At 44.4% G+C, this 24,985-nt stretch overlaps 3 protein-coding genes across 4 annotated transcripts; 2 read left to right on the forward strand and 1 right to left on the reverse strand.

The window, feature by feature from the left end:
* The first annotated feature begins 454 nt into the window (after positions 1 to 454).
* On the forward strand, positions 455 to 4,665 carry LOC127601204 (tumor necrosis factor receptor superfamily member 14-like). The gene is made up of 7 exons (XM_052066268.1): positions 455 to 683; positions 764 to 836; positions 1,141 to 1,198; positions 2,234 to 2,344; positions 3,251 to 3,382; positions 4,299 to 4,410; positions 4,587 to 4,665. The coding sequence occupies exons 2-7, from the start codon at positions 765 to 767 to the stop codon at positions 4,663 to 4,665; spliced, it is 564 nt and encodes a 187-aa protein (XP_051922228.1). The 5' UTR covers positions 455 to 683; position 764.
* Positions 4,666 to 6,769: 2,104 nt separating this feature from the next.
* On the reverse strand, positions 6,770 to 9,619 carry cd27 (CD27 molecule). Of its 2 annotated transcripts, XM_052065337.1 has the most exons (6): positions 9,479 to 9,619; positions 8,227 to 8,368; positions 8,026 to 8,151; positions 7,817 to 7,951; positions 7,418 to 7,528; positions 6,770 to 7,340 (listed from the first exon to the last, which is right to left on the reverse strand). In XM_052065337.1, exons 2-6 carry the CDS (start codon positions 8,366 to 8,368, stop codon positions 7,237 to 7,239), a joined length of 618 nt encoding a protein of 205 aa, XP_051921297.1. In that variant the 5' UTR covers positions 9,479 to 9,619; the 3' UTR covers positions 6,770 to 7,236. The 2 variants fall into 2 exon arrangements, with proteins under 2 accessions (XP_051921297.1, XP_051921298.1); XM_052065338.1 differs by lacking the exon at positions 8,227 to 8,368 and having other exon boundaries at positions 9,479 to 9,613.
* Positions 9,620 to 13,026: 3,407 nt separating this feature from the next.
* On the forward strand, positions 13,027 to 23,660 carry tnfrsf1a (tumor necrosis factor receptor superfamily, member 1a). The gene is made up of 10 exons (XM_052065248.1): positions 13,027 to 13,171; positions 14,725 to 14,821; positions 14,941 to 15,046; positions 15,584 to 15,709; positions 15,788 to 15,943; positions 16,610 to 16,688; positions 18,048 to 18,103; positions 19,209 to 19,381; positions 19,445 to 19,559; positions 20,758 to 23,660. Exons 2-10 carry the CDS (start codon positions 14,789 to 14,791, stop codon positions 21,072 to 21,074), a joined length of 1,161 nt encoding a protein of 386 aa, XP_051921208.1. The 5' UTR covers positions 13,027 to 13,171; positions 14,725 to 14,788; the 3' UTR covers positions 21,075 to 23,660.
* Positions 23,661 to 24,985: the final 1,325 nt, after the last annotated feature.

The following is a 24,985-nucleotide window of genomic DNA, read 5'->3' on the forward strand; positions in this document are numbered from 1 at the left end:
TCGGTGATTTTCGGTGGTCGGTATCGGCCCGATACCGATACCTGATATCAGTACTCGCCCAGTCCTGGTACAGCTTACTTACTGCAATGACCTTGTATGTGGGGAAAGGAGAGCTGCAGTCTTTGTCAGCCGGGTATTGACCAGTAAACAAAACACCCACACCCGCACAGAAGCTGCTGTAAGCCATAGCTGACATAAAGACACTCACGCACAGACGCCCTCATGTCACCAAGCCCCGCCTCTTAAAGGCACATGCATTTTCACGGAGCCTCCGATATGTACTGTATTTTCTTTACATTTTATACTTGTAGTACATTACATACTGGGGGGGTCTGGGGGGGGGGGTAATCTTACAGAGTGCTTTCAATAGTTTGTTTGAATAAGTATGTGGGAGAGGCATATTAAAAACAAAAAAAAAGTTCAGAACCAAGGTTTCATGCTATGCATCCTATTCTGTAAGTCAACCTGTCAAATTTCCGTTTGAGCAAAACCTGACATGTTTTTTTTAAAGTACGGTAAAGCGTTCGAGGTGGCGCTCCTGCGTGGGCGGACGAGACGTCAGCTGGGAAGGAAAGAGTGACGCCGACGATGGGTGGAGGCAGGCAGGCTCTGAAAAGTAACAGAAAGTGAAGACGCTGAGCAAAAGGGGCTTCCGGAGAATCGCGGCAGCGGCACGGCAGAAGGTAAAAGAAACGCCGCGATCTGATGAAAAGACCTTTCGGTTTGACTTTTGCCGATTGCTTTTCGATCGTCGCCTCACAAGGATGGGCCTGAAAGTGAAATGTTTGGCGGTTGCGCTGTTGGCACCTGCGCAGCTGCTGCTCACCTTGCCGCTGGTAAGTTCACCTCCTGCTTTTGCCCCCCCCCCCAAAAAAAATGTCGCTGACGGGGCAACTTTGGTTCCACGCCAAGTATGTGACCGCCGCCAGATGTTGCAAAAGCCTTGGCTATTAGGAAAGTAGTCATTGCGTGTCACGGAGGAGTCAAGTTTAGCCTGGGTTGTTAGTGGAAGTTTTGGAGAGTCTTTGAGAAGCCGCCCCCCCCCCCTCTCAGCCCCCATGGGTGTTTGCTGTTATTTATTTTTTAGTTTTATTTATTACTTTGAGACCAGCTCACCAATGCAAACGTGCAAACTTACAGACGGAGAGGAACCACTTGTCCGCCCAACGTGGCAAAGAGTGCAAGATGTGCCCTGCAGGTGAGGAAAAAGAACTTTTTGTGGCAAAATCTTTCTCATGTCGCTGTTGCTGCAAAATATGTTGACTCTACTCGAGTCAAATGCTCACGAGTCGTTAGCGACTTGGTTGTCCGCCATGCCTACGGCGCTACGCCAGAATTGCCCTGCTGGAGTGCAGAAAGGCCATGTGGTAACAAAGATCACTTGGCACAAGAAGGCAAACTCAGTTGCCACTGCACATACATTCTTTTTTTGTATTTATAACCTAGTTTTTCCAGGAACAAATGTCATTGAAACAGCAATTGGATTCCAATCGGAATGGATGCTCCGTATTCAAACCTCAATCGGAAGAAACGCCCACTAGGCAATGGAATTGTATTTGGATTCGCCCGTGAACGGTTCAATCAAAATAGCCAAGCTTCGTTCGGCCCGCGCATGTGCCGTCTTGACCGAAATACGTTTCGGCCTGCGCATGCGCAGTCTTGACCGAAATACGTAACGACGTCGCTTTACCAGAGCTCGTCTGCGACGGAAGAACTTCTTTTAAAGTACTTACAACTTGTTTTTTTTTTAAACACGATTTAGCTCTTAAAAAAGTGTTAATACGATCACAACTACACCTAATCATTATATCGATCTCCGCGTGTCACACGGGTGATTAGATTAATCTCGTAAACGGTGTTGATTATTCATTGGGAACGATTTCAATCATCTTCGATCTTTTTTCAAAGTGTGGGATTGCCTCATCCAGTCCAACGACGGCGTCGACGAAGGCGAACAACAACAAAGAGCGCCTCTTGCGTTTTCTCTCGCAATGCTTTGACTCACGGCCTCTTCTAATCAATGAGCCGGTAACTGGATGGAAAAGGAGTATCGCCGCGTCACATCTCTCGTCTTTTCCCACGCCCTCCCCCGCGTCGGTCTCGATGCTGACAAATAAAGCAGCTGCGCCGGGCCCGTGACCACATCCTGTTTCGGCGTCACCAAACCGGGAAGCCGCCGCGCACTTGACACCTCACGCGCGTTGAGTTGCTTTCGTTTGTCTGTTCCCGTCAGGTCGGTACCGGAAATCTCGCGAGGAGTGCGCTCCGTGTCCCGCTGGGAGCTACACCACCGATTGGAACTGCGAAGACAGCTGCCACCGTTGCTACGGCGACTGCAGGCCTGGTAGGCGGCTTTGTGAACGTCTTCGGGGGTCACAACATTAGCTACACTTGACAATGCAAGCGCCGCTTTGCTTATTTTTTTTCTTTCATTAGTGAAATGTAATTTCCGGTATCTCAAACATACACACGCGTGGCTAAAATGGTCTTTAACACCACTGAAACACTCACTTTCCTGATAGTTAATCGCTCACAAATACTACTGAAAAAATACTCACGTGCATTACTGAAAAGCTCTCGCACACTCCTGAAAACGTATTTGCATGCAAACCTGACTGAAAATTGTTAACATGCACGACTGAAATGCTTTCACGTCCTCTACAATTTTTTGGGGGGGTCACTCACAATGAGAAATGATTCTCTCACGTGCACACCCGAAACGCTCTCACACATACTACAAAAAGATTATTTGATCACACTGCTCAAAAAAAAAGAAAAAAAAGGATTTCTTAACACACATTAAATTCTCTCACATACACTACTGAAAGACTCACACGACTGAAAATTTCACTCGCATTTGGAGAAAAAAAATCTCAAACACTACTGAAATGTTGTCACACGCGCATTTGAAAAATGATTAAGATTAAGATATCATTTATTTGTCCCGCAATGGGGAAATCAGAATTCAGAAAGGAAAAACGCTGGGTAGGGAGAGGGAAAAAACTACAAAAAAAAAAGATTTGTTTACATACACTACTGAAAGTCTTTAAACGCTCTCACAGCTATAGACAATTTCACTGGATGTTATGTGGAGTTTTTTTTTTCTCTTTAAAGACCGAAATGGGCTTGTTGCTCTTGTGTGGGATCTTATTCTATTGCACAGGTGTACCTAATGTTGTGGCCACTTGCACTCATGGTTGCCCCGCTGCGATGGAATGAACTTGATCATGCCTCCTCTTCTTCTTCTCAGAATTCAATCAGAGGGTGCTCGCAAACTGCAGCAGCACGTCGAACCTCAAGTGCGCATGCCAGGATGGCTTCCGCTGCACCGCTGTGGTCGCCTTTACCGACAACTGCAAAAACTGTGTCGCAACCGCAACGGGTAAGAAGATGCCGAGTAGTCCCGACGGTTGACGTTGCGGTTGCGTGTCAGAAATTCGTCTTCTGCGAATGGTAAAGTCATTTGGCTCGACGAGGTGTACCAGAAAGCAACATTTTAGAAATAAATATCAGTGTGATGCAGTTTGGTTGTGCCACACCATTAATGACCAATTTGAACTCTTTGGCGAACCAAAACAGCAGCACCTCATCATGTGAAGACTTTCCAGAAGCTTCTCGCTCGTCGTGCGGTCACACCCCAAAATTTTTTTCGGGGCATGTTTATGTTCTGGGCGGCCCGGTAAGTCCAGTGGTTAGCACGTCGGCTTCACAGTGCAGAGGTACCGGGTTCGATTCCAGCTCCGGCCTCCCTGTGCGGAGTTTGCATGTTCTCCCCGGGCCTGCGTGGGTTTTCTCCGGGTGCTCCGGTTTCCTCCCACATTCCAAAAACATGCGTGGCAGGCTGATTGAACACTCTAAATTGTCCCTAGGTGTGAGTGTGAGTGCGAATGGTTGTTCGTCTCTGTGTGCCCTGCGATTGGCTGGCAACCGATTCAGGGTGTCCCCCGCCTACTGCCCGGAGACAGCTGGGATAGGCTCCAGCAACCCCCGCGACCCTCGTGAGGATCAAGCGGTTAGGAAGATGAATGAATGAATGATGAATGAAGATGAATGAATGTTTATGTTCTGACGACTCGCACAATGTATTAGTTCGGCCATTCACTTGACAAAAAAGATTGTTAGGAAATTATTTTCATCTGTGAAATCATGACACGTCACGATAGTATGAGATCGCCACTTCTGTAGAAGTTTGCAAATGACTTGAGTACAGAAAATATGTCCCTCGCCGCTAGATGTATGCAAAATATTTACACGGTTCGTGACTCCCTTTTGTTTTTATTAATTACGTTCTGTCTCAGCAACATCGACGGCGACGGCCAAAACGACGGCAGCACCAGACGAAGACGAACAGACTCCCTCCTCTTCCTCAGGAGACAGCAGCCATTCCGCCGGATTGTGTTCATTTCCAGAGTAAGTTCTGCGTAAAATAATCCCATTCAGAAGCTTTCGAACTATCTCGTGGGCCAAAGCACTAGTTTTATGTCAACCCGAGCTTTAAAAAACCCCATTGTACCTCCGTTCACTGCTTTTGCAGAACAGTTTTATGATCATAAGTGAAAAAAAATGACTGTGTCTTGATCATACAGATGCGACGTTGAGCCGAGAAACAGCTCACACACGGACAAAGGCGAGTCGGCGTTTTTTTTTTTGAAATTTTATGTGTGAATGATACGACACTTTGCACCCGGCTCACTGAAGGTGTCCTTTTTTTAACAGAGGTGAGTGCAGACCTTGGGCTGCTGTCCGTCACCGTCCCCATGGTTGTCATGGTAACCGCTGTCCTCGTGGTCCTGCTCTGCATCTGTCGCTCAGGAGAGGAAACCTGCTTGAAGCGAGGTACGATGCCAAATCCCTACCTGTGAAATGTGATTGATTGATTGATTGATTGATTTCAGAACTTAGGCACGTCTGCTAACAAGTGTGTGTGATGTGTGTCTTCCAGCCGTGGTGAGGTTACGGAACAAGGTGAGGAATGTGCACAACAAGACTCGTGTGTGTGTGTGTGTGTGTGTGTGTGTGTGTGTGTGTGTGTGTCCAGGCCAAAGACAGCATTGCAGACAAGAGGAGAATTGCCTTGGCGCCGTCTTGTCACATCGCGGTGCTGAGGAACAATGTTGAAATGAATTGCCGAGCTTTGCTGCCCTCTAGTGGCATCCGCGGGGAGCAATTCAAAAAAAGCTTTTGCGGGAGTGTCGTCAGTTTTTGGGGCGTTTTGTGTGGAAACATTTAAAAACACCTCCAATGCATAATATGAATATTTTCTTGGAATTGATTTGTTTACATAAGATGGTTGTACAGAGCAATATATCTTCTGTAAGGTCTTTTCACATTTTCACACACAATTAAGATCGCATTTTATACACAAAAAGCATGTTATACGCAAAACGCGAACCCATACAATTTTAATCATAAAATGTGGCCCTTGCTTTTTGATTTTGATTTTTTTTGTAACCTATAAATGGATGATTCCTCTCCAGGATGGTCCAAATGCTGCAGGCAAGGCGAAGGAGTCGACTCAGCATTTACCCATCGGCCCTTGGGGTATGAAGCCCTTTTGTCCATCTCCGCACTCACGGGTTGGCTCGGATGCTTTCATTCCCGAACGTCTGTGCAGGTGCTGTGCACGTCCACAATGCGGGGACGGTCATCATCAGCTGGCTCAGTCAGTTTACTGGCCAAGTGGGACCCGTCACGGAAGAGGAGGACGACAACGAGGGGACCGAAGGCGGCGACCGAATCTCACTTGGCGTCCCCCTCTCTGAGGAGGAGAGGAGCGACGAGGCGGTTTTCTTGCCCTCTCAGGAGGAAGGCAAAGACTGGCACGTGTCCAAAGAGGAAGCAGAAGCCTGAAGGTGAAGGATGGAGAACGTCTCATTGGAGCAGGAGGGACATTGCTTCTGGAAGTTTAGCAAACACTGACAGGGGACGCTGTCTGGTAGGAAGGAACCAATAGGAGGGTGAGATGGTGCACCCTTTACAATTCAGAGCAATTATGAAAATAATAAGTCTACACATCCCTCTTCAAATAGTTGCTGTGACATTGAGAAAGATAAATGATAAATGATCCACCGCCAAGTCATACACTTGCATTGGTGAGTGCTCACTTGGGTGCGCTGTGAATTTCAAGCTCGGAAACAAGGTTACCCACGCACAGCGGCCACTAGGTGGCAGCCATGCAACGTTTTAGATTGGAGAGTGTTTTGAGAACATGCGAGAAGAAGGGCCACACTCCCCCACGGGCTTCAAATTGGACAAGTTTTGGCTATTCACGCTCAAACAAGGTACTGTATGGATATTGGTATGCATATAAAACACGCAATATGCGTTTTATTGTAAGTTTGATAATGTTGCGATGTTGAACATGTACCTAAAGAAATAACATTTTCATGATCCAGCGAAAGAACTACGGTACTTTTTTTTCATGTCGAAAAATAAGCAAGTTCAGTGTATTCTTCGCTTTTTCATTGTAATAATTTGAAATTGTGGATACAAGTATTTGCCGTACAGTAGTTCACAGATGCGTGTGATAAGAATGACGCAGTACAATCGAGATCTTGAACGTTTGAAGGGATTTTAGTCGATGTGCTGTCTTACCGAATCAAACCACAAACATTCAGACGTTTCGCAAAAGATAAGAAAATATTTGAGCACCAGAACATTTCCAAACCGGCCGTGCTCGGCTTGTACTGTACTGAGATGAAGATACAAATATTTTCACACGGTTATTCCATTCAAGTCACACACAAAGCCAGAATATTTGGTTTAAAAAAAAACAACGGCTTTTATTCTTTCATCAAATTAGCCCAACCAGAAAAGAAACAAGTCAAAAATGTAAAAATATACAAAATGCATCCCAGTCCAAGGAAGTGGCGCGGCACATAGATTTGAAACCCCATGAACCATTTTCAAAAGGAGAGGGACACCCCCCAGCAATCTAATTGCGCTCGTGATACAAATAAAAAAATAGGATAGAAACGGTCACTTTGAAGAACACTGTTTTGTAACACAGCACTAACATTTCTCCTTCCACAAGGACTTGAACAAGCTTTTCTCCAAGCGACACTTGAGTAAATCAACACTACGCCCCCCCCACCACCACCACTATTTAATGTCCGTGAAGTGTGCCACAACTATACACATGCCGTCACGCGTCTTCCACGCAGATCTTCTCTATTCTTCTCATGAAAACAACAAACTTGCGTGCCGCTGTGTTTCCCTCAAGAACCAAATCAAAAGTCAACGCTTTTGCTCGCATTTGCCGCATACTTCTTGGACAGGCTTGCGCATCTCCTCGTCCTCCGGCATTCCTCGAATCGCTTTGACTTCTACTGAGTAGAACCCTGAGCAAGAGTACAAGTGAGCGCTAATTAGCTTGAATGACATTCACAAAGGTTCTCCCGTTTAATCGTATGCTTGCCGTGCTTGGATCGGATCCGACCGAGAAGGGGCAAGACGAGTAAGAAGATGACGACGATGATGACCAGGACGACACACACGGGGAGGATTTTCAACAGGTACCACTTTGGATCTGCAAAGCAAACAAACGGATAAGACGCAAAGTTTGGCCGTTGGACCAAATATGGCCGGCATTTACATTCACGTGATTTGTGTTGCACCGATTAGCTCATTGGACGGCTTCATGTTTCAAGAAAGCAAATTAATTCTGGACTCGCAATTTATTTATTTTTTTCGACGTGGCCGTAATGACTTTTGAATGCTTTTTTTTTGGACACTAATAAGTGACAGCGAACCACAAACATCATCAAGTGGGATCACAACTGATCACCGCACGATGCTTGTGTTTGTTTCGGGCCACCTGTGGTGCTGGGCTCGACTGTTCCTGGTGCTCGCCCACATGCCGCGCATGCTTCATCCGTGCATTCGTAGCCGACTTGACATCTGCACACGGCGTTCTGAGAGTTTCTGCAGTGCGACTCGTACTCCATATTGGCTAAAAAAAAAAAAGATAGAAATCCATCATTGGGATGACGTGTTATTGCAACTCTGAACTGGATGTTCACTCACGCTTGTCGCACGTGACGCAAACATTGCAGCTCATCTCTACGTTGTACGAGTCGGTGTAGCGTTCGCCCGTGCATCGTCCACACGCGATCTGGCAGCCGGTCCGAGAACGCCGGATCATGTGTTCACCTGTCGCACACGCAGAGCGATTGATCGTCCTTGTAGGCCACGGTATCCACGGCGACGGCATCGAGGCCACTTTACCAGGCGGGCACTTGTCACAGCAACGTTGCGGGGCCTTCACGGGCCAGGCGTACTGCGAGTCCTTGCATTGCATCGACAGCGCGCACGAAAGCAAGTAAAGGCGGCAAAAGGATGCAAAAAGCAGACGCGAGAGCGTGCGCATCTGTGGGGAAAAGGAAGAAGATAGAAGCTGACTGACTCTCGACTCGACTGTGACTTGAACCGCTCGTTTTTACAACTCTTACTTGTTTACATTGTAAAATCCGCTTTTTCAACATTCTTGCGTGTGTGCGGTGTGCGTAAACGGTGCAGTGCAAAAACAACTTCCTGAAGCTGGTTAAACGACGACCACAAAACTTTGCCTACAAGTCTGCTAGCTCGATGCTAACACATCATGGGAAACTCCTAAGAAATAGCATCTATTTGAACACAAACGGTGCGCAACACACGTAGACAGACATTCTTTCGCCCTCAACATCACTGGACAACACCACAACTGCATTCTTTGCCTACAAGTCTGCTAGCTCGATGCTAACACATCATGGGAAACGCCACTGGATTGACGGGCTGAGGAATAGCATCTATTTGAACACAAACGGTGTGCAACACACGTAGACAGACATTCTTTCGCCCTCACCATCACTGGACAACACCGCAACTTCATTCTTTGTCTACAAGTCTGCTAGCTCGATGCTAACACATCATGGGAAACTCCACTGGATTGACGGGCTAAGGAATAGCATCTATTTGAACACAAACGGTGCGCAACACACGTAGACAGACATTCTTTCCCCCTCAACATCACTGGACAACACCGCGACTGCATTCTTTGCCTTCAAGTCTGCTAGCTCGATGCTAACACATCATTGGAACATCCACTGGATAGACGGGCTGAGGAATAGCATCTATTTGAACACAAACGGTGCGCAACACACGTAGACAGACATTCTTTCGCCCTCAACATCACTGGACAACACCGCAACTGCATTTTTGTTCCTTTCAGCCATAGCCGATGCTCGTCCTTCCCAATATACGGCCGACGACTTTAACTTGTGCTTGCCCATGCGGGGTTCCGTCGATTTTTTTCAATTTTTTTTTTAAAGGCCTGTCAAGTACCCTGAGATAACGTCTGTTGCGTGTTGGTTAGTTACTCAACATTCTCGCATACTTTCATTACAAGATGAACTCGAGTCAAAATACACCACTTAGCTCATGGAAGCAGCTCTTAACGTATCGTGTTGCGCAAAGATTGAACGAGCAGTGCTGCACTCACCGTGGCTGACGAGACAAGAATGCATCTCGAGACCCCCAAGTCGGCAAATGTCAAAGCTGAACAGGGGGGGGGGGACTCAAACGTATGTGACTTTGACTAACTTGAAATGTCACAATTGAGTCATCGTGAAAGCCCGACATTAGGTCGCTGTCTTTGAAATTTCACAGCGGCGACCCCCCCCTTCCTCTGCGCAGAGACCCGCGCGGCCGTCTCTCTCGCATTTGGCAAAATGTTTCTCCTCTTCCAGGAATTATTAATAATTCATAAATATGGCTATGCTACTTGCTAAAAGGTGTGACGGATTAGATCATTCGGACTTTTCAACAACTTTTCTTGAATGGTCGGCCATCAAGAAATTTGTGTGAAATGTATGTACGCAGTCACATCACTTTGCTGTGACTCGAAAGGATAGATCTTTGGTTTTGGTTTGTTTATTGAACATAAAACATATCCGGTAATCATTTGACAGAAAATAAAGTAAATAAAATTGTAGAAAGGAAAGGGAAATCAGTCATCGTTCAATTATGTTCAAGGGAGTAGGAGGAAGTAAAAAACTTATCTAGTCCTACCCCGTGTTATGTGTTTGTATTTCATAAATCATTTTTATATCAATCAGAAAAGAAAGAAGTCTCCATTAAGGCTAATATTTTACCCTTAACCGTGATATTTTTACAAATTTTGGTTTGTACCGGGGTTTTATAGACACACCCTGGCACTCTTGTATCCATTTTCTTTTGTATTTCTAATGGATATTTCAATACCTTTCTCTATTTATCAACTTAGTTGTGATTTATCATTATATTTAATGTTTAGAATTTATCATTTCAACTCTGATGTAGGTTGTTTGTACTATTTTTTTTTTTAATTTGTTTTTGAACTCGGTAAGCCATTTCCTCATTGAAGTCCAAAAGTGACAAAAACGCAGAGCTCTGTTGACTCCGCTCAACAAACAGAGATCAAGGTCCAAAATGACCACAATGAAGCAATATTTCGCTGTTAGGATCAATATTGGAGCACACTTGCTAAAGGGAGCGTTTCACCTCTGCTGAGAAGTGACATCCTTTTCCGTTACCTCCGCCAAGCACCGATTGTTGATGTTTTAATTCTATTTTTTGGCCGGTTAGTTTGGCACCTGGACGACACAAAACTGACAATCCCATTTCAAAAAGTCTTTGGCCACCTTTCGATGTATTATTTTAGCTGTACTTGTATGTTAGAACGCCACTTGGTAAAGCGCAGGCCTCCGACAAAGCCGGATCGTGAACAACAAAGCATTGGGGGACACAGTTGCTGTGGGTGGAACTTTGTTCTGCTCATACCGCCACCTATTGGCCTGGAGTGAAACAGTTTTAATGAGCACGTCGTGATTTGCGACCGAAGCGCGTCATGTTCAGGATTGTTGTGCTCGCCGTTTGCGGCGCTCACTTTGAAATGTGCATACTGCCACCTACTGGACTGGAGTGGTACGGTAATGAAGGACACCTGCTACGTAGCTCCAATCAAGCAAGTCTGACAGACTTTTTGTTTGTCTCTTTGTTTATTTATTTTCAAAATCTTTGAGCGTTCGACAGTTAAGGACGCAGACCTTGGCTCACACCATATAAACAGAATCTTCTACATATGATGCTGACATTTTTTTTTGCGTGCGTGTTCAAACACACTCACAATGTATTCAAAAGGTATTTTTTTAAATTAAGTGTTTCGTAGTGTGTGTAAAGTGCACAGGAAGAGTAAAACCATAAAACTTCTTTTTTTCTTTTCAATTTAGTTTTGGCACATCACATATTTTCACAACATTGTGACTCCCCCTGCGATAGAAAGTTTCAGTGATATGGCGCAGTTTGATGATAAAGCGAAACAATGTGCATCATATAAGTTGTAAATGGACACGTGTGGTTGCAAAGAGGGAATCGTCGAGCCGCTGTGTGGCTAGCGTGACTTCACTTGTTGCCGTATCAGTTTCTGGGTGAAAAAAGAAAACAGCTTTTGTATGTTGGCTAGTCATTGTAACTTTCCAATTGCTCAGTTCCAGTATATTGCGCCGACTGCTCGACAGCAACGCAGCCCCCCCTTGCCCCCCTTTTTTTTGCCTGAACTCATTTCTACCAAAATTGAGGCCAGGACACGTGAAGCGCGAAACGGGAAGTGTCTGACTTGATGACTCAACGCAATGACTGTGCACCGACTTGACTGCGCTTGCTGCCAGGGCACTTGGGAGTGGAAGCTTATCAACGGTGGGAACTTGTTGACTCCTTTTGTGCTCGTGAACTTCATTTGCGGCCTGTTGAGTCTGATACTGTGCAGGTCCCGTGCATGTCCACTGAGGTGTGGGGGGGGGGGGGGGGGGGGGGGAACAAAACAACTCTTGCACCCTGAAGACACGTTGTCGAACTGGTGTCACAACAATGCTCAGTTTTCAATCTGAGGTGTCAGTGAGGTGTAATTTCGAAACAATTATTGTGGGAGTAGTTTGCAGGGGCTTCGTGGCGAAATTACTTTCAGGTTGAGTCACCCTGCAGGACACTCTGGAGGATTTATCCTCTTAGTTCATTGGTGAGGTACGTCTTACAGCTTGCTGGCTGATGATTTCCTGTCAGCTGACTTTGTGAGTGTGATTGGTCGTGCGGTCGTTCAAAGGTGATAGAAAATCACGGAGAGGCAGTTTTATTTCTACAGCACATTTCATATGTGAGTCAAGACACGACAGTTCCGATAATTTACAAACGACAGTTAAGAATTGAACGCATTTTATTCCGTGTATGCAACGCAGTACTGTACTGAATTGCACTTTCGGCGGTTCATCGGGACTTGCGATGAATAAAAAAAACAACGCAGCAACATGGGTCAGCGCTGAAAAGACCATGTATTTTTTTTTCATTGCTACATGATGTAATATCTATCAGTCGGTCTGTATTCACTGAAAAAAATGGTGTGTTGAATGTGTAATTTGAGGGTTTCGTTGTTTTTCAGTGGATGGCTCTTCTTTACGAATGACAGATGGAGAGATGGAATCCTCTAATGCAGTTTAATAAAAGGAGAAAAAGGAAAAAAAAGTCTGCACCGCAGCACGTCCGAGAACACAACTCCCGTAACTAAAATCACTTCCTGCTTCTCTTACTTTAACAGCCAATCAGAACCTATCAACATAAAAAAAAAACGTCAAAGCAATTATTAAACAACAGAATATAATTTAGGTATGCTTAACATGAAATAATATGATGCTCAAACATAAAATGATAATTAATAATATAACATAAGCTTACAAATGTACTCATTTTTTTTATTTCAAGCAGCCGCACAAAATAAAATCATCTGCATCTAGATGCATTTTTTTCAGTACAAAGTAGATGTATAGTCAACTTGATGTAATTTTGTCCAACGACTAAATGTAACAATTTTTTTCTCCCCCCCCAACCCCCTCGGACCCTCCCTCCCGCCCTCCCAGCGAACGCATCCGTGCGCCCGTCGCCTCGTTGGTGTGATAGGGTTAAGTCCCCCAACCAAGAGTTCCTTGAAGCGGCGTGAGCCAATCACTTCCCGTTTGAGACCGCCTCCTCCACCGCTTCTCGGCTCTCTGGGTCGGCTCACTCTCACCTTGTCCGTATCGTTTATCTCGAAACAGCACCACCGCAACTCGCTCGTTGGAAATCGAAGCCGGCTTGAAATTGGCCGTTCGCGGCGCTTGTTGAACGGGTAAGTGAGCAACTCGAGTCCGTCGGTGGGCGGGAGCGTGACCGGCGAGGCTCAGCCGTGAGAGAGACAACCGGAATCAAATGTCTCGCTTTCGGCCGACGCGTCGTGGAGCGATTCGGGCGTTGTATTATTCGTCATGTTGATAACTTTCAAAGTGACGGCTGTTTGAAATTTGGGGTGGGGGTGGGGGGGGGGGGTCAGGTTTGATTTGACCGAGTGAAAATAACGAAATTGACGTGAAAGATTTGAGTCTATTCTGTCTTGAGTCGATTTTTGGGACGCTCTTTTGGCTCATCGCTGGCTGTTTTGGCTGTCAATAAAAATCGACGTATATTTCAGGCAATGTTGGTAGTAAACAAACAAAATCAAGTTACAACCGCGTTGAAAATGTTCAGAATTAAAGTCCGACTGAACGGAAAGGACAAACGAGGCATTAAAAAAACAACAACAACCTGCAGCGGACTGCACAGAGTGAATTATATCATCATATTTTTTTTTACTCTTCGGTAAAGTGTTAGCACGAAAAATAAACCCCTGAAAATGGTGAACTTTAAAATTTAAAAAGGTGAGGAAGCTTGAAGTGAGCAGGAGGGTGAAAAAAGCAGAACACTCATTGAAATGTGGCATGTCTTTACACTGAAGCGGGTTGACTTAAAAATGGATCGATTTGGTTTTGTGCACCCGCTTGAAAAGGAAAATGGAGCAAATTCAACATTTTTTTCTGTGTGTGTGCTGTTGCATTGCAAACGTTTTCCAATCGCCGTTTGTCAATTGGTTACTGCACCTTTTCGAGATGTAAACACCTTGCAAAGCTTTTCGAATGCAACAGATCGGAACAATCGAGCTGTTGCCAAGTGAAACCTCTTTCTGGCGCGACACCTTTCAAACCAGCCCAACCAGAGTATCCTCTCCTGACAATTTAATTATTGTCAGGAGATGTTTGTCATGGTTTTTGATTCCATTTCGACCTTTGCTTAACCATTTCACAACAAAAGTGTAAAATGGGCATCATGCTCTGGTGTTGCGGTCTGAGAATCGAATGAATGGCCTCGGATGAGATGAATTTCTCATTTCTTTGCGGCAGATTGCGTTTTAATGCAGGCGGGCTGCAGAATGGAATGTTCTGAGCTCCTGTTGCCACTGCCGTATTGACGTATCGCTCAGTTATTTTTGTACTCTCGGTGGTTAGATGTCGTTATCTGTCATTATTTGCTGTTGTTGCATTTAAATTTGCCGTGTCATGCTTGCCACTTGTGCATATAAATACTTCGAGATACACGCGTGAGATATAATTACTTTGTAGCGCTGGCGCATGTGAAGAAATTGAAAATCAAGCTGATTTTGACTTTGATTGACGAGTGTGGCGTCGCCGGGAGGACTCGTCATCGCGTAGAATTTGATGTAAATTTCCGTTAGCCCTTCTATGGTGTTGTGGATTGTGTGTTAGCATAAAGCTTGCTTACTTTGATGGTTTTGCTGATTATTGTTAATAATAATAATGATGATGATGATGATTATTATTTTAATGACATCATTAATCATTTTGCTCATAGCTGCTTTGTTCCCGATGGACTCCGCTCGAGTGTAGGAAGGTCAAAAGGCTGCAGGCACAGCGGGATGGGTGCGCTAAGCGTCCTGCTGCTGTTGGCGGTGAGTTGCTCCTTTGAACATTTCAGGCCGAACAAGTCACACTTTTTTGTATTTTCATACCGAGGTGATGAAGCGCAACAGAATGCGGTCTCACCAGCAGTGTCTGCTTTGTCTCACAGTGCCTGTTCACTCCCACATTGGCGCAGATTGCCACCCCTGGCGAGAAGACGTGTCCGGACGGAGACTATCTTGAAAATGGATTTTGTTGCAACAAATGTTCACCGGGTAAGTCGGCGTCGACTACACGGAAACAGTTTTTGCACTGACCATTTTTTTTCCTTCGATAGTACCCTTCTATTGTCCCAGTCTTGCATTAAAATCCTCACTCCAAAATATTGACGTGAGGAAATCTCAAGCCAACTCGGCTTTATTGAGGGGCACTTTAAAAACAACCGCAGATGCACACCAAACATCATCACTTCTGCCTACTTTTTTATTGAAGGTCAATGAAAACAGCAAGACCCCCGAAATTGAACCTTGCGGAACACCATCCGACAGTGGGGCAGACTTTAGTCTGTGGAGCTGTATAAAAGCACCACAATGAATATTTATTTCACCCAGTGAGATCATTTCATGGTTCTGGCACGTGCTCATGTCTTTGTTGTAGCAGTCGAATTTGATGAACGGTTGATTGGGGCGTGGTTTCGGGGCATTGGGCAGACACGCCCACAAGGCTTTGGTGCTGAGAGAACGGCTCGCTTTGCCACGATTTTGAAATACTTTTGCCGAGTCCCAATCTGAACGATTGCTTCTGTTGTCCAGGTTTCAAACTGGTGGAAAAGTGCCTCGGCGAGGGAATGCGGAGTAACTGCACACCGTGTCTGACTGGCCAGTTTATGGAGCAAATGAACTACTCCCCCAAATGCATGCAATGCAAGTCCTGCAACAGTAAGGACACTTTCCCATCATCTACGTCTCTTTAAAGTAGAACGGACATTCGTTTGAGGGACTTTCTGTCCCCCGCAGAGAAAAAGCATGAAGTGGAAGTATCCAGATGCCAACGGCATCGAAACACTCGGTGCCACTGCGAGGACGGCTACTACACCTTCGTTATTGACTCGGAGACAACGGAGTGTATCAAATGCAAGCTGTGCCGATCGGATGAGAGGGAAGTCCAAAAATGTAAGTCTGCTCCGTCTGTGTATCATCCGGGAGTTTCGTTTTCAACCTGCAATCAAATATCCCCCAAATTCTTGGATGGGTCTTGCTTGATTTTTGACTCCTCGGTTTTCCGCTCTGGACTGAATTCAATTTCAGTGCTTAATTGGTCGCTGAGTTGGAAGTCCCGTAAGGAACATTTCACGTTCAAGCTTCGCTAGCTTGATTGTAGCGTTTGTAGTGCATGTTTCTGTATGTACTTTGACTTTCTCTATCCAAATTTTGTTCCATGTGAAAATCAAGCAAAACTTCTGCAAATGAGGCAATGGTAGCGGTTAACAAATGCAAAAAACAGCTGATGTCAATGCACAACCACTACTTTCAGTTTTGTAAAATTGCCCAAAACCTCAGAATTTCAGCTTCTCAGTCGTGACTATTCTCAGATTGATGTAGTATGTATTTAGTTGTTCCTGAAAGTGGACTGATCTTCTTTTTGTTGAATCAAAATCAGATTTTTCAAAAAATGTGCTTTTACTTTGGAAAATTATATATAATTAGACAGCTGGGATAAGCTACAGCACCCCCTGCGACCCTAGTGAGGATCAAGCGGTACGGAAGATGAATGAATGAATGAATATATATGTATATGACTGTACCTTTTTTTTTCTGAACGTGAACGACTGTACGCAGGCACGACGGAGAGGAACACGGTGTGCGAGTGCAAGGAGAATTTCTTCAGAGTGAACGGGAAGTGCGAGCCATGCAAGAGGTGAGCGTGTGTCTGAGAAGACGCTCGTCGTTTTTTTTTTCCTTCAAGGCCGAGACTGCCACAGGGAAGTGGTTTTGTTGAACCGAAACTTTTTTTTTCCAGCGGCGGCAAGAGAAAAGAGAAGCCCATTGCATTCTAAATTTGGTCACTCACATTTTTGACATTAACCCGAGTCAAGTGTTCACTTGGAAGCACTCGCCAGATACTTTAAAAGCGTGATGTGGTTTTATAGTGAATGCAGAGTATGGTATATACTTTATTGAGAAGTGAATGTCCCTAAATCCCAAAATTAGCTTGGATTGTTTTTGGAATCGGTGCTGTGTTTTGAAAACAGCCTAGTGGGCATGCTTGGGTCATGCCTGATTTTTCATTGGCCTATCGTTTAGCTCTGTGAAGTCTGCCTAGCAACCAGGGACCAGGAAAAACAATTCTGTCAATCAACATTCCTGTGTTCATTATGAATTGGAATTAAAAAAAAATATATGAAAAAAATATATTAGGGCGGCCCGGTAGTCCAGTGGTTAGCACGTCGGCTTCACAGTGCAGAGATACCGGGTTCGATTCCAGCTCCGGCCTCCCTGTGTGGAGTTTGCATGTTCTCCCCGGGCCTGCGTGGGTTTTCTCCGGGTACTCTGGTTTCCTCCCACATTCCAAAAATATGCATGGCAGGCTGATTGGACGCTCTAAATTGTCCCTAGGTGTGAATGTGAGTGTGGATGATTGTTCGTCTCTGTGTGCCCTGCGATTGGCTGGCAACCGATTCAGGGTGTTTCCCGCCTACTGCCCGAAGACGGCTGGGATAGGCTCCAGCACCCCCCTGCAATCCTAGTGAGGATTAAGCGGTTCAGAAAATGGATGGATATATGAAAAATGAATTTCTGGGTGTGGGTGATGTGAACTCAAATTCATATCGCAGTAGACCGTTAATTGAGTCGCTTGAGGATAACACTCCACAGTATATCACAGTCTAAAGTCTCAACATTGTGCTGGAAGTATTTTAGTGACTATAAAAAAATGCTACCATGGAATTTGATTTAGTGTGCGACTCTCAAACTCAAAGTAAAAAAAATTGAGCACTCGCCGGTGGCTCGTGTTAGCCTGTTAGCCCACTAGCTAGGAGCAGGGCTCTATTTTTCATCCTTTTAAAACCTCATTTTATAAACACGGTAATCTTTAGTTTTTTCTTCTTCTTCATTCAAGTTGGGCGGGCGTGTTCACAACACTCTTCTTTGTGACGTGTGATATTTATGAGACATCTTTATACTTTTTAAAACTTGAAGCAGAGCTCAGTATATTAATAGTTGTGCTATTTGCTACCGCTCTTGACAAGCCACACTTCCTCTGTGTGTCTTTCCACAGTTGCGCAGCGGATTGCAAACATCTCTGCAAGACGCTTCCTTCCCACAATTCAAAGGGTAAGCCAAAAAAAAAAAAACCCACCGTATTACGAGAATGCTTTCAAACCATTGAATTAAAAAGGCTCTCATATTATTTTTTTTGTTGTTTTTAATACAGCAGCATCCATACATCAAGGCTTATGTTTTCTTTTTATGTTAATGTATTTCAAAAATGGTAAAATTGTGTAGTTTTAAACTAAACGACGACTTCACATTTGGATTATTTTATAGCTTTAATTTGTTGAGAAAAGTTGATTTTTTTTTTTTCACCCGCTGAAAATCACGTGATCGGCCCCCGACGTCCAATTGGCGGATTGGATCGTACCGTTTCTAGCCACAACCAAGCCATGAACATGACTTCATGTGTAGACACTATCACAATTACAAATCCTGCCCCCTCGTCTGTGAGTAACGATGCGTCACGTCACATGTCCTAGCTTGTTGGGGCTCCACCACGCGTTCACACCCAACATAGAGACTACACAAACGGTATCCACACACTTGTCTGAGGTTGCTCGTACACTACGATGCGTGTAATGGCACTCGAGCACAAACGGTGTTGAATGAGCTCATGCATTGTTTTTCTTGGCAACATCTTTTTATAATTGGCTTCCAATCTTGGGTAAAGAAGTGAACGTAATGTCTGATTCGCGAATGGAAACCCTGACGTCTTGTCTCGCTTCCAAACTGTTTTACCCACAAGAAATAATGCGCGTAGGAAGGATCTATTTCAAGGTAAAACTTTTTCAATTATAGAATTAAGCGCACGATACGGGCAGTCTTTTACGGAAGACACTCAACTTGAACAATGAAGGCAGTTAACTGCTAAAGGTTAAAAAACAAAACAAAACCTATTTTTAGCCAAACGGCATAATTGTCAAAGTCACAGGTGTCAAAACTTGAGGCCCGGGGGCCAAATCGGGTTCGCTTCATCACATTATGTGGCCCCCAAAAGCGAATCAAGTATGCCAACTTCCATCATTCTCCCTAAAATCCGGACCTCATTTTTTAAATTGTCATACGCAATAAATAATGCTGAGACAATGCAACAGCATTTTATTTCACAGTAACTTGAACAAACTGTTATCATCTCACACCTTTGTCCCTTTTCGTGTTTCCGTAGTTTCTGAAGAGAGTGGAAATGGATACCTAGTTCACGTCCTGACCGGAGCGGTGGTTGTGGCCGTGACGTTGTTGATGCTGCTCATCCTCTACATGGCCACCAAGCGCTTGATCAAAAAGTCGCCCCTCAAATCGTCGTCCCAAATGGCGGAGGCGTCGCCCGAGTCGTCCGAAGTACGTTAACTGTGCGTACGTGTGGGGGCGGGTAGCGCCATTGACACCGCGTTGTCCTTGCAGGGCCTGTTTCACAACGAGGAAGTGTCAATCATCGCGGTGATTGACTGTCCTGAGAGCGCATTGCTTGGCAAGGCCAATTCCAAGCTGCCCGACTGTGTTCCGCTGGAGATCAAGAGTGAGTATTTGGACAGCGTTGCCGTTAAAAAAAAAAAAATTGCTCTGGCACCATCTTGCATTCAAGGAACTATGTTGGCGCTAAGGGAGGGGCTTCATTTAGTCAAGCCATAGTCTTGCCTAATAGAAAAATGTGCTTTGTCGCCATCTTGTGGCGGTTATAGGCAATGTTAAACCGTGAGCAGGCTTCGAATATTCATCCATTTTGGCGCCAAGGGCTCGATCAGAAAGCTGTATCTGGGAGGTTTGTTTACATATTTCTATATTAGGGAATGGAGGCATGCACAACTATGGCCCAAAAAATAATTAGGATTACCCTTACCAGTTATCAGTATCAGAGCAAATACTTACTTTAAGGTATTGGGTACTCGCGGAGGCTGCCGATACCAGCCACTTATGCTAAGGGGAAAAAAAAGGTAACATTGAATAAGTCCTCCTCACCATTAGGTGGCGCCACACTGCATTTGCCATATCAACAAATGGCCCATTTTTTTTGTTAATGTCGCGTTAAATGAAATTTTAGATATAAGTGCTCAAGGTATCGCTATGATGGTATCGAACATCCCTATTTTTTAATCAATATTGCAATCATGATGATTAGTCACAATGTTAGCGAAAACATTTCTATTACTACTTACTTACTACTTTGTAATCAGTTTTCTGTGCATGTTACAAGGAACGGATTATCGCTTTCTAAGAACTGCGAAATGACGCCTTATAACATTTACCCGAGAATCTTACATTTACCGAGGGCTAACTCATCGGATGCCACAAGGTATCATTTTATTTGCTGTCACTTGCCCTGAATCTGAAAGGAGTGCATACAATGTAGGTTGATCCCTTTTGAGTCATCTCCATTTTTTTTTTTTGCTGGAATAGATTTCTCTCGTCATGACCCCTCTCCTCAGTTCTCCAGAGTGACTTTCCGCTCTCCCAGCTGCAGGGTACCCAATTTGTCAATTTATCCAAATTACGGGAAGTCTTGACCGCGTGTTCGCCCCCTGGTGGTTGGCTGTGAAAGTGCTCGAAAAGACATACCGCAGAGCCTGCATTTGAAATACCAACATTGGCGGCAAACGGGTTCTATTGAACCACGGCTGCCAAAATGGCGATCGCGATTAAAATTCGATGGCGCGGCCCAAAGTGACGCCGGATGACGGCCCACTTTAAATCACCCTTCTTCTCGCATCTCCCCGCAGCCCACGACCTCATCTACACGCTGCTCGACTCGGTTCCCGTGACGCAGGTCAAGCAACTGGTGCGTTCCCTCGGCGTGAGCGAGACGGTCATCGAACGGGCCGAGCTGGACCACCGCGCCAGCAAGGAGGCCCACTACCAGATGCTGAAAGCGTGGGCGGAGAGCGGCTCGCAAGCTTCCGGCGGCGGCGGAGGAGGAGGAGGAGGCCGAGGTGGAATGCTGCACTCGGCTTTGCTGCAGGAGCTTTTGCTGAAACTGAAGCATATGCACCTTGGGGCGGTGGCTGAGGAGCTGGAGACAAAGTACAGCATTCACTAAATCTCGGATGTATGCCAAGCGGTGGAGAAAAAAAAAAAAAACAAACGCGCACCTGAATCTGAGTATTGTTCTCTATCGGGACCTCAAGGACGGACGGACTGGGAACATTCCAGAAGGTTGCAGCGCTTGCACGTGGACCAAGAAGGCTTTTGTGGTTTCTACCTTTCGCCCTGAGAGATCAAATGGTTGGAGGTGGGGGGTGGGGGGACGCTTGCGGGATTAACAGTGGCGATCCCGCCGCGGCCGATGTGAAGCCGCCACCTGCCGGACGCGGAAACCGAAATGCGCACTGAAGGAGGGATTTGAATGCCGCCGCGCGGCGTATGGGCCACAATCTGCCCGGAAGTGACACGCAAGTCACGGTCAATGTTGTTGATCCATATTTTAGGAATGCTTGAGATTCGCGTTTCCGAGGCTTTATCCACCGAGTTGGGAGGGAAAAAAATAAAAATAAAAATCCCACAGCACACCGCCAACTGAAGATGTCCCCCAAAAAGTGTATATAGACTGAAATCGTGATCATCTCGTCTCAACTTTACCCGGTCTGAAAAGTGTCAATGTATGTCGCCAGCATAGATGGATGAACAATGATACATGACACTGGTCAACACATTTTTACTACCGGTACATTTTTTTAATCCGAGAGTGAGTCTTTGTTTTTTTTTTTTTTTATGCTGATTCCAAATCTGCCCTCGTTTTTTTCCTCTAACTTCAGGTTTTTATTAATTAATGTTAATATAATGTGTGATCTAATTATAGATTTAGTCATATTTCAGGGTTAGGTGGATTTTATTGTTTTCCCTGAAAGGTCTTCGCTGTAAATCAAAAGAGAAGGTCAAAGTCATATTGCGCAAGGTTTTCAAGGTCAAACTTAAAAAAAAAAAATTAAAAAAAAATCTCAAAAACCTGATGTACGAGGGAAAAAGTAAAGGCTTTTTTAAAAAAAATCGGCATCAAAAATACATTGATGGACGCATGAAGCCATTGCTGGTGAAAATTTGATGTTGGCCAGTGTTTTTTATTTTTTATTTTTTGGGAGTCGAATCATTTTCAGAGCAATTAAGTAAAAGCGAAGAACTGAACTTGGAGTGCCACAAACCTTTCGGTCTTTTCTGAGGACACGAATGCACCAAAACTAAAAGGACCTGCAATCTTCTCATTGTCATCCTTGTCGAAATGTTCTAGCACTGCCTACATAAATTCTTCTCAAATCTGAGAGACGATAAAATTTTGATGCATCAAGGTACGGACGGCGATGGGATTATTTTTTTTTCATGGCGTTGTCTCAGTGAATGCTTGAGGAAATGATTTTTTTTTTCCAAAAAAGAAAAAGATCTGTTTGGAAAAGATTTACTTTTTCCAAACAGATTATTTTTCAGGTGAAAAAACGTTTCTTTTTTTTCTTTAACTATTTAAGCATGATGCATTTGCAAGGTTTTTTTTTTTTTTTTGGTGCCCCACTGTACAGTGTCAAGGATGAACGTTCTACTTTTTAAGCGAGTACACTAGTTTGAAACTGAGTCGTTGGAGCCCAGAGGCAAAATAAGCTGCTGCTTGGGGCTAGAGGGAGGATTAAAGAAAACTTTATTATTTTAATTTTTTTTGCAAATATGTTGTTAGAAAAAAAAAAGTTATTTTTACAGTGTGCATGCATCGGTAGACGACAAAAAACAATGCCACATCCGGCCAAACTGTTTCTTTAGCTCAACATTTTTACCCATCGCCCCTTAACAGTCGTTACAAATGAAAAAAAAATGAAATGAAACAACACTAATGATAAAGTCTAATTACAAAGTGATTTTTTTTAAAGCATGGGAAGGATGGCCCTGAAATAAATTGCTTTGAGGGCCTGATAAATTAAAAAATAAAAAATAAAAGTCTGTTCAGGTGTTTACGCGCCGCATAAGATGGCTTCCTGTTTGGATTGGGCCGCCGCATCTCTTTTGGGACCTACGAGCTTCTTCTGTATGTACAGGTGGAACTGAAATGTATGACTACTGGTGAACTTCATTTGACCGTCTCTAAACTTGTGAATCAACTGTTCAATGTTTCTGTGCTGGCTTTTATTTTTCCTCAACTTCCTGTCATTTAACAAGGAAGTTTTTTTTGTTGTGGTTGTTATTACAATGATAAAGACATCTACCTCGATGCCTTTCTGTGACTCTTCCAGTCTCTGCCTGGAACACTGAACAACATTCCAAAGTTTAGTAACCATCTCATAGCCGTTTTGTAAAGGTGATTGTGTGTGTAAACGGAAATGTTCACACGGAAGCTGAATATATTCCAAACTTTATGCGAGGACTGGAAATATGGAGAGTTTCACGACTTGAAATTCAACCTCCCTTGCTGCACCTCCACCACACGCGTGTTAGCCTTCAGGCCCTATCATGGAAGCATTAGTGCAAACTTATCTTACCAGTCTGGCCCCGCCTGGGTCTTTGCACTTGCAACATGTGCCAAGTTTCTTTAGTCATCCCCCTTTGTGCATTATATTGCCGGGAATTAATAAAATGACGACAGCGTGTGTGAAGGGTGCCGAACAGCTGCGGGCTGTGGTTGTTTGAATAAAAGGTCAATTGATTTGTACGCAGTGTCATTATCACTTTTTGGGAGGGAGGGGGGCGGCGGGAAGTGTTCAAGTGACGACTGAGCGCTCGATGATGACTTTCATCCGCAGGCACGTCACCCATCAACATTCCCACATGAAGTTGTTGAAGTTGTAATAAGATAAGATAAGATAAGATAAGATATATTTTATTTGTCCCACAATGGGGAAATTTACAGCCTCCAGCAGCAAGAATGTATGTAGAAAAAAGAAGAGAAAAAAACAACAACAACAACAAGCATCTTTCAATTAAATACAATATGAACACAAATGGATAAATCGCAGTACTATTTACAATTTACCTTCACATCATTTAATTATTATTATTATGATTGTTATTTTTTATTCATCAGCCTGACAGCAGTCGGTAGGAACGAGCGTCGGTATCTCTCCTTCTTGAATAGAAGAATAGTGTGTGGCTAAACAAGACCGTAGCGCAAGTTGCTCATTATTTCCTTTAACTTTGATCACGTTATGTAAATTTATTGCGCTCAAAACTCGTTAAAACTACTGTACTTTGTTTTTTTAAACCTATGATGAAGAGGGAAAGAGAAGGTAGTATTTGCGGGGGAACACTGCCATCTAGCGGCGCCGTAATGGTATTGCCCGAATTAAAATGTTTTATTTTCAAGTTAAAAGTGATCAGAGTACTTTTTGTCCTTTGCCACCTCGCCCTCATTGACTACCCGTTTGCGGTGCTATTTTGTACGACCTCACTAATGGCTTTTCACGCCCCGAGTGCTTAATGATATAATGACTTTTTTTTGTTTGCATACACTGAAAAAAAAACGGCGTTGTGAATTGACGTACATTTACAGTCTACTTAAATAATGTTCACGTATCTGGATGCTGACGATTTTATTTCTGGAAATGAAATTTATTTTGTTTCTGGAAAAATACACTTTTGAAACCTGATTCTGAGATCTTTATCACACTGTACAAAAAAAACACTGTTAAAAATATACTTAAGTAAAGCACATACCTGAATAATCGGTTCAATCTACACGAGCCAATCATTTGCGCTTTGTCACTTTGCCACCACACCGCCGTCGCGGAATGCAAAAACACAAAACAGTCGCCACGCAATTTTGCCGTCGTTGGAGACGCTCTCGACGTCGCTCGGCGATCCGTCAGCCGCTTTTCAAAGTGCGAGACGCTGCATCACAGAAGCGATTGGTAGGCCGCCACAATCCAGTCGTTCCCGTCGGGCCAGTTGCGAAGAGGGCAAAAAAGGGAAAGGCGCCCAGATGAAAGGAGGGACGGTGGGACGGACCCAAGCCAAGCCCGGAGAGAAAGCCAAACACCC

The sequence above is a fragment of the Hippocampus zosterae genome, chromosome 5 (genome assembly GCF_025434085.1).
Source record: "Hippocampus zosterae strain Florida chromosome 5, ASM2543408v3, whole genome shotgun sequence".
NCBI classification, from domain to species: Eukaryota; Metazoa; Chordata; class Actinopteri; order Syngnathiformes; family Syngnathidae; genus Hippocampus; species Hippocampus zosterae.